The sequence below is a fragment of the Amblyraja radiata genome, chromosome 4 (assembly GCF_010909765.2).
Source record: "Amblyraja radiata isolate CabotCenter1 chromosome 4, sAmbRad1.1.pri, whole genome shotgun sequence".
In the NCBI taxonomy this organism is placed as follows: Eukaryota; Metazoa; Chordata; class Chondrichthyes; order Rajiformes; family Rajidae; genus Amblyraja; species Amblyraja radiata.
Window position 1 is genome coordinate 75,166,530 of NC_045959.1, and position 9,586 is coordinate 75,176,115.

General features: G+C 45.4%; 1 protein-coding gene across 1 annotated transcript in view; it reads right to left on the reverse strand.

Moving 5' to 3' along the window:
* Positions 1-1,393, reverse strand: part of bpnt2 (3'(2'), 5'-bisphosphate nucleotidase 2) — a 41,848-nt gene extending 40,455 nt beyond the window's left edge. The window contains exon 1 of the mRNA XM_033019757.1: positions 755-1,393. Within this exon, the coding sequence (XP_032875648.1) occupies positions 755-1,102 (348 nt within the window). The 5' untranslated portion in view covers positions 1,103-1,393. The remainder of the gene's footprint in view (positions 1-754) is intronic.
* Between the last annotated feature and the right edge of the window lie 8,193 nt (positions 1,394-9,586).

Below are 9,586 nucleotides of genomic sequence, written 5' to 3' on the forward strand. Positions count from 1 at the left end.
ATCGAGCGAACCACAGTGTACAGACATATGATGCTTAGTGCAAGATAACATACAGGAAAGTCCAATGAAAGATAGTCCGAGGGCTTCCAATGAGGTAGATAGTAGCTAAGGACTGATCTCTAGTTGTTGGTAAGGTGGTTCAGTTTATCTCTAAGGTTTATGAATCTTTAAACTCTTAGACAGATATTTGATCAAAAAGGGGCTGTATGGATGGTTGAAAGGTTACCACCAGCAGATGGAAATGTTGAATTTACAAACAGATCAGCATTGATCAGCTTTGAGGGACCGAGTGAGCCATTCCTATTCCTAATTAGTATGTAAGACCAATGATGTGCGATCTGGGATGTACTGAATAAGCCTTACATGAAACTAGGAAACACCAAGTAAAAATTTCCACCAAAGCTATCTGTGCAATTTTAAGAGTATTTTCGAAAGAACAAGCCATCTTTTTCAACACTATCCAAATTGTTTAGGGTGACGCTTGCTTAAATTAGAAATGTCATATGAAATCTAGGAGTTATAATTTGCACCCTACCCGTGATTGGCATGTCCTGAGAACAATGTAAACGCTTTAAATTATTCCGGCCATATTTGTTTACACCTTAATCTGGAAAACCCCTGCATCACTCGATACATCGTTTCAACGTGAAATCCAATTGAAAGTTTCACTGCATCCCCCCCTCCCCCCTCCCCCCTAAAAAATAAAGCATCCGTTGTATCTGCCGCATTGCCTTGCTGGCGCCCCTGCGCTCACCTGTATGGATGGAAATGTGTTTTTAATTAAATGATACATCTTTTGATGTGACTTCAGGTCTCCGTTGGTGAGGATCTCATCGTCCCCTTCCTTAGTCTTCCCTTTGACTTTGCCGTGGAGCTCGTCCTCTTCCATCACCCGCTTCACTTCTTCCCCTCCTCGGACGGCGGCTTCCACCGACAATGCCAGCATCTCTCTCAGGTCGATCCTCTCCGAGCCGGGCATCTTTCTGAAGATGGCGATCTTGCCAGCCAGAAAGCCCGAGTAGAAGTGATAGAGCACCCCGACGGTGAGCAAGGCGAACACGGCTACGCCGAGCGGAGACAGCCGTATGCCCATCGGAGCCATGGCCGTCAACCAGCCGCTGTGCTGCAGACAAAGCGCCCAGTGAGCTTGCAGTAGCTGCTGCTGCTACCGCTGTCTGCAGATTAACGTGGCTCGCGGTGCGGAGTCTTGTCCTCCCGGGCGCGGGTCCCGGAGCGCGAGCTCCAGGCTCCGCTGTCTACAGCTCCCACTCTTCGCAGCCCTGGGCGCTACCTCTTTGGGCGCTGCTACCACCGCCAGTCAGTCAACAATAACCCACTCGTTTTTGCACCTTCCAGCTGCCGTTCCCGTCCACGTCCTCCATAGGTCATAGGGTAAAGGTAATGCAACTGCTTCTGGGTCATTACAGCCGTTTTTCTCTTCGGCGTGAAGAGCAGACGTTTGTGATCCAGCAAAAAAAATTACCTTTGGCTGTGATTTAATAGGATTTTATTTGAAGGGAGGTGCGGTGCGGGCCTGGGCATAAGTTTGTGGTGTGTGGAATCCATGGCGGAGCTGATCGGCAGTTCATTGTGGGTGATATTTGTTGTAGTACTAAATAAATCGAGTATTTAATTAAGAATACTACTGCACGCCCAAATATGAACTATAGCTTTTTTTAAATGGGTATTTTAGGTGTACATACTAAATCCTTCGACCACATATATTAATCTACGGAAAATACTCAAAAGCAAAATAAATACTGGAATTGGAACTGATAAATGTTGGCAATATTCAACAAATCGAACACCATCTGTGGAAGGGGAACCAAGATGAACATTTCAGGCAAATGGACTTCCTTAAAACTAAAAAAAAAGTTACATAGAAAAGGGGTGGAGGGTAGAAAAGCAGAAGTCTCCAATAGATGTGCATCAGGACAGATTGAGTAAGGCAGGAGACAGTGCTGGTGGCGAATGAATACTCAACGGTAACTAGGAGAGATAAATAAGCTCCAACTTGAGGAGCACTTCATGTTTTGACTGCCTTCTTTTTCAAAGTTGAATTTGACAGTTTCAAAATACTTATCACTTCCAGCCATGCAGCCCACATTGCAACATTCATATTTTTTTTAATTTCTGAAGTTAGAGTCAAAGAATTATACAGCACGGAAACAGGCCATAGCCACAACATACTGGAGTAACTCAGCGGGACAGGCAGCCTCTCTGGAGAGGAATGGGTGACGTTTCGTGTCGAGAAGGGTCTCGACCCGAAACGGCCCCCATTCCTTCTCTCCAGAGAGGCTGCCTGTCTCGCTGAGTTACTCCAGCATTTGTGTCTATCTTCGGTTTAGATGATTAGATTAGATATAATTTATTGCCACACAGCCAGGCTGGTGGAAATTTGGGTTGTCTGCAGCGATACAATAATAAAGAACACACAACCACAATAAAACTGTAACACAAACATCCACCACAGCATTCATCACTGGTGGAAGGCACAAAATTTGGCCAGTCCTCCTCCATTTCCCCCCCGTGGTCAGAACCACAGTCCAGAGTCAGTCCAGGATCGGCTCTTCCTCACCGGAGACCGCGGCTTTAAGTTGTTGTAGGCCGCAGGCCGGCGGTCAAGATTTAAAGTCCCCGCTGCAGCCAGAAGCACCGTAGACAGCAGGGCCGGCGGTCGAAGCTCCCCTCCAGGGGTGATGGTAAGTCCATGCCGGATCCGCGGTAGAAGTTGGCCACGGGCCGGCAGTGATGGCTTCTTCTTCCCCCGGGTCCCCAACGTGAGATCCCGGGCTGTAGACGCCGCACCAGCTGGAGCTCTGCAGACTGCGACTTCAGGCTGCCGGCTGCCCCGGGTCAGCGAAACGGAGCGCTCCCCTCCAGTGAGCCCCAGCGAGGGCTCACTCGCTCCACGCCGAGAGTCCACGCTGCGCCCGCCGCTGAAGCCCCGGGCGCGTCTCCGGGAAAGGCCGCGTCGATCCTTGATGTTAGGCCACGGGGGAGGCGACCTGGAAAAACTCGCCTCTCCGTGGAGGAGGCGACCGAAGCGGTTTCCCCCTCACCCCCCCCCCCACACCACCCCCCACATAAAACACACAAAGAAACATTAAATACAGACTTTAAAACATACTAAAAAAATAAAAAAAGGTTGAAAAACTGACGAGCTGCATGACATGGCTGCTGCCAGAGCAGCGCCCCCTACAGAAGCCAGCATCTGCAGTTCTATCATACACCATTTGGTGTAGTGTGTCAACGCCAAACAGTGCGCATTAATCCCTTTTTTGGCATTTGGCCCATCGTCTTCTAAGGCAATTTAAGTGCTTGTCTCGGCACTCCTTAAATGCCATCAATGACTTGTTTCCAGCAGTGCATTCCAGTTACTGAGCACAGTCAGAGTGAAAATGTTTCCCCTCTAAACCCTTACTACTAATTTTATGCACCTCTGGTAAGGAGAAAGGTTTCCTGAGGTATGCCTCTCATACTTTTACATATCTCAATCAAGTCCCATCCTAACCTCTCCAGAAAGAAAAGACCTAGCCTCTCTTTATAACTGCATCCCAGGCAACATCAAAGATACTAGAGGAGCAAGATAGACCACCAGGCGAAAAAGCCGTAGTAGGTCATGGGTAATTTTTTCACGCCATTTTGGGAATCAAATATATGAGGGTGTTTTGGAATCGGCTTCAGTCATGGCGTCCACATCTACAAGCGTAATGTGCTGTTCTGCTATAAAGTGCTTGAACCGCCAATGTAAGTGACCCAACCTGCCTTTCTTCAGGTTCCCCACTAAAGACGAAAGGTGAGAAAAAAATAATTACTTTCTGTCGTGTAGCCTGCCCGATCTCTTCCTGTAGCTCAGATCGCAGAGCCGGGGGTCGCCAGAAGAAGTGCTCCGATCGCTGGCCGATAATATCCTGAAGCCGCGGTCTGCGGAGCTTCTAGCCGCGGATGTAGCGTGGACTTCCATCGCGGAGTCTGGGATCCCTCGCCGGAGAAGAGCTCCGACCGCTGGCCTGCGGCCTATAACATCGTGAAGCCCAGGTCTCCGGTAGTAAGCGGCCGATTCGGGACCTCCAAGCCGCGGAGGTCCCGAATCGGCTTGTGTTTAAGCCGGTTTGCAATGGTGTTTAAAATACAGGATACATTATGTTAAATGGACACAATGTACACGGATCAATGGTGTTTAAAATACATGATAAATGGTGTTATAGGGAACAACGACATGTCAAGAGGAGCACACATTAAAGCCTTAATTTCCTTGACTAACATATACAATTCTATTCTTATGATCCCAACAATGTATTATATTATATAAAACATCATTTTTTGGTACATGAGCAAGTTATTAGAAAGTCTTCTTTTATAGATTTAGACTTACCACAATAATAAAGGTGTCAATTTTTACACTGCTGTACATTTTTGGTTTTGTTCTTGTTGTAAGGTATGCATGCTAGCGTAAGCTCTTCTATATTTAAGATAAATTGACCTATTAGAGGAAAACTGCATCTTCAATATACATGTCTCTCCCCACCCCTGAAAACAATTGCATTGTGATATATCATCCATTCTGCAGGTATGTGGTTATAATCAAATTTGTTCTTATAAGTTAATTCTATATTCAGATTCAGATTCAGATTCAATTTTAATTGTCATTGTCAGTGTACAGTACAGAGACAACGAAATGCATTTAGCATCTCCCTGGAAGAGCGACATAGCAAATGATTTAAATAAATAATAATAAGTGATAATAAGTGTCCGGGGACACTATATGATATTTTACTGTAATTTCAGATGTCGACAGTGGGTCCAGAATACTGGAACCGGAGCAGTGAATAGCCGCAGTGAGCGCCGGGTCCCGCCCCGCCGTTTCCTCGGAGACAGTAACACGCAAAGATACTCAAGCAAATTTGTATACCAACTGATACAATTGGTAGTGGCACAATATTTAATAGCATGCATGGCACTTCTATTTTCATTTGTGAAATGTTTACAAAACTATAATCACACATAAGGCTACACAGTGTAGACTAATAGAATGTGTACTTGTAAGTAAGAACATCCATTTAAAACTTCCTCAAGCATAATTTAGACAACATTTAAATGATTTAATGGGACTTCAAAAAATCAAGACCATGATTTTCTTTTGGTAGACTGAAATTGGTGCATCACATCTACGTTAAATGATAATTAGCAGTAAATGCTGATTTATTTACATGTATATGCTAAATTCATTTCATTTGTATACTTCTCATTTTTCTCCCCTTTCTAATTTTTTTTTTGTCTTGGCAGTGTCACACAACATACAGGCTTAACATTCTTCGCAGGTCACATCTGTCGCAGAATCATCACTTTTCATGAACTGTCCTCAAAATGCCACACATGCAGAGAAGTTCTACTATGACCTGATGCCACTTTAGTTTGTTCCTGCACTCGTATTCATCCATCATAAAGCATATGACGCATCAACGTCTGACTTCGGCTCCTTGATGGTGCCTTCTGAATACTTTCTAGCGTTCTGTGAAGTGTGTGAGATAGTGTTTCGCACAGAATTTTACAATGTTAACTTGACCAGGAACAGGGCTGCCAACATTGGGCGAGAGTTGAGAGTGAGAAATTGCGAGGGAGCTTAGCGACCGGGGGGAGGGGGGGTATTCGGGTTTTTCCGATTATGGGCCGGATTCGGCCCGTGTGCCGTAGGTTGCCAAACCCTGTCCTAGATGTTTGGCCTCATTGTGGTCCTCCCCATGTTTTACAACCAATTCACCTGGTTAGTTCTATCTCCGGCTGCTTCATGTTGTCGGCAGCTGCACATCCAACCAAGAAAGAAGAGAAGAGACATGACGTCACTCGCAGCCGCCAACTGACGCTCTTCCACAGACCGCACAGATCGCTCTGATGTGGCGCAAAAGAGACAAACTGTGCAGGGACTGAAGTTGGCGTGAGAATTTTGTCACCAGCGTGAGAATTGGCTGAAATGCGTGACTCTCACGCTCAAAGCGTGAGAGTTAGCAGCCCTGTCTAAGGCCAGGATGTGACAACAGACACACAGGGAGACACATACACAAAGGAAGACACACACACACACACACAGGGAAACACACACACACACACACACACACAGGAAGACACACAGGGATACACACATACACACAGGGAGACGCACACACACACACACACACAGGGAAACAGACACACACACACACACACACAGGGAGACGCACACACACAGGGATACACACATACACACAGGGAACACACACACACAGGGAGACACACATACACACACACACACACACACACGCACACAGACACATACACACACAGGGAGACACGCACACACACAGGGAGACACACACACAGAGAGACACACAGACACGCACACACACACAGGGAGACACACACACAAGGAGACACACACAGGGAGACACAGAGAGACACACACACACACACACAGACACACACACACACAGGGAGAGACACACAAGGAGCCACACACAGGGAGACAGACACACACACACACACACACACACACACACACACACACACACACACACACACACCTTTCCTTCCCCCTCCATCCTCCCCTTCCTCCTGCCCCCATCCCCCCTCTCTCTCCCCCTCCCACCCTCTTTCCTCATCCTCCCTCTTTCTTCCCTTTCTCCTTTCCTTTCTTCATCCCCTTTCTACATTCCCTCCCCTTGTCTCTCTTTGCCTCCATCCCTCCCTTTTATTCTTTCCCTCTCTCTCTCTTTCCCCCCTCCCTCTCTCGCCCCGGCCGCCCAATGGGGAGTCTGGCGGGCACGGTGTAGCGTGGATTGGCGGCGCTAGCGCTGCCGTGTGAGTTGAAGAGCAGGAGGGAGAGAGGGAGCGAGGCTGCAGCGGCGGCTGGTAGCGCTGCGCTCACAGCCGGCAAACCGATGCGCTGACACCCGGCGGCTGCAGATCCAAACAAGAGAGAAGAGACGTGACGTCACTCACAGCCGTCAACCGACGCGCTTCCCCAGATCGCTGTCGTGGCGCAAAGAGACAAACTGTGCAGCAAAGATCGTATAGCTCCGCTATAGGATCCTTGATGTGCAGGGACTGAAGACCAAAGATCTTATAGTTGACGACAGCGTGAGAATTCTGTCTTCAGCGTGAGGGCGTGAGAATTCGCTGAAATGAGTGAGTCTCACTCTCAAAGCGTGAGAGTTGGCAGCCCTGCCAGGAACAACATTTCCCATCTAATAAACACAGCAATACACAATACACTGGAATACAAGGACATGAAATTGTGCTGCCATAGATTCAAGGCTACTATTGTAGCAATCTTTGTGAGTGTCCACATACATTATGGACTCAAAGTTAAGAATAGAAAAATGCATGAAATGACCATTAAAAGGAAGTGTAAGAAAGTTCAAAAAGTGGCACATAAGTAAAATACATCATTTTCTTAAATTATTTATTTGAAGTAATACACTTGTTTATATACATAGTGTGAAATTGTGATTTGTTAGTCTCACAAAATAATGCAATGGCGATTTATTTATTATTGTACATACATTGGACATTTTGTCCTTTGGGGTAAGCAGGGGTGGGGCTATCATTGTTTGAAATACATTGAATTTTACATCACAGGCTAACTAACAGAAAAAGTGTCATGTTAAATGTAATTTTTATTTTTGCAAGTTATGAGTAGAATCAATGGTGGAGCATCAACGATTTACCACCATATTAATAATTTAAATTAGTATATATTTGTAATTAAATTTGCCGTGATTAAAAGGTGGAAAAGAAAATTGTGAAGAGAGTGCAAAGAGTCTATAGAGGAATATGGATAGTTCAAGTGTTTGGGTAAAAAATTGGCAGATGGACATGAATGTGAGGAAATGCAAGTTCCTCACTTCGATAGGAAAATAGAAAAGGATGATATTTACATTAAAAGATAATACAAATGCTCTAGAGAGTAATCTGGATAGTCTTGTGCATTAAATGAATTTAGCATGCACATACAATAAATGATTAGGAATGTTGGCCTTTTTATTGCAAGAGATGAAGTATAAAAGCAGGGTTGTATTTGCGACAACTGCACAAAACCCTGATGGGACCAAGGTTTAGTCTTTAATCAGAGGGTGGTGAATCTGTGGATTTTTTTTGCCATAGAAGGCTGTGGAGGCCAAGTCAATGGATATTTTTAGGGCAGTGATAGATAGATTCTTGATTAGTATGGGTGTCAAAGGTTATGGGGAAAAGGCAGGAGAATGGGGGTAGGAGAAAGAGGTAGCCCGTGTACAGTAATGTATGGCATCATATATATTTACACAAGATTCAAGAGATTCAAGATTCAAGAGAGTTTATTGTCATGTGTCCCTGCTAGGACAATGAAATTCTTGGTTTGCTTCAGCACAACAGAACATAGTAGGCATTGACTACAAAACAGATAGGTGTGTCCATATACCATTATATAAATATATACACACATGAATAAATAAACTGATAAAGTGCAAATAAACAGATAATGGGCTATTAATGTTCAGAGTTTTGTCCGAGCTGAGTTTTAAAGATTAAAGATTAAAGATTAAAGATTAAAGATTATTCCTTTAATAATCCTTTTCAGGAAATTACAGTGCCACGACAGCTTCAAGACAAACATAACACCACGCTTTCATACATAACAAGTTAAAATACGTTAAAATACAAGTTAAAATACAATTAATTTTAAAAAAAGTGCAGTTATTTATGCTCATTATAAAGTCTTATAGCAGCTGGTAAACAGGACTTCCTGTATCTCTCCGTTTTGCACATTGGTGCAATCAGCCTCTGACTGAAGATGCTGCTCTTGATCACCTTCAGGGCATGGAGTGGGTGAGTGGGGTTTGTCATTATAGAACCTAGTTTATTTAGAGTTCTGGCCTCTGCCACCTGCTGGACCGTTCGTTGCTCAGCCCCGACCACTGAGCCGGCCTTCCTGATTAGTTTGTCCAGTCTGTTTTTATCCGCTATACGGGCGCCATCTCCCCAACAGGCCACAGCAAAAAACAGAGCACTGGCCACCACTGAATGGTAGACACTGCACAGTAGGGGTTGGCAGATATTAAATGACCTCAGCCTCCTTAAAAAATACAGTCGGCTTAATAGCTTAATAGCCTGATGGCTGTGGGGAAGCAGATATTCCTGAACCTGGTCATTGCAGTCTTCAGGCTCCTGTACCTTCTACCTGAAGGTAGTGGGGAGATGAGTGTGTGGCCAGGATGGTGTGGGTCCTTGATGATACTGCCAGCCTTTTTGAGGCAGCGACTGCGATAGATCCCTCGATGGAAGGGAGGTCAGAGCCGATGATGGACTGGGCAGGGTTTACTACTTTTTGTAGTCTTTTCCGCTCCAGGGCGCTCAAGTTGCCGAACCAAGCCACAATGCAACCGGTCAGCATGCTCTCTACTGTGCACCTGTAGAAGTTAGAGAGAGTCCTCCTTGACAAACCGTCTCTCTGTAATCTTCTCAGGAAGTGGAGGCGCTGATGTGCTTTCCTAATAATTGCATCAGTGTTCTCGGACCAGGAAAGATCTTCAGAGATATTCACGCCCAGGAATTTGAAACTCTTGACCCT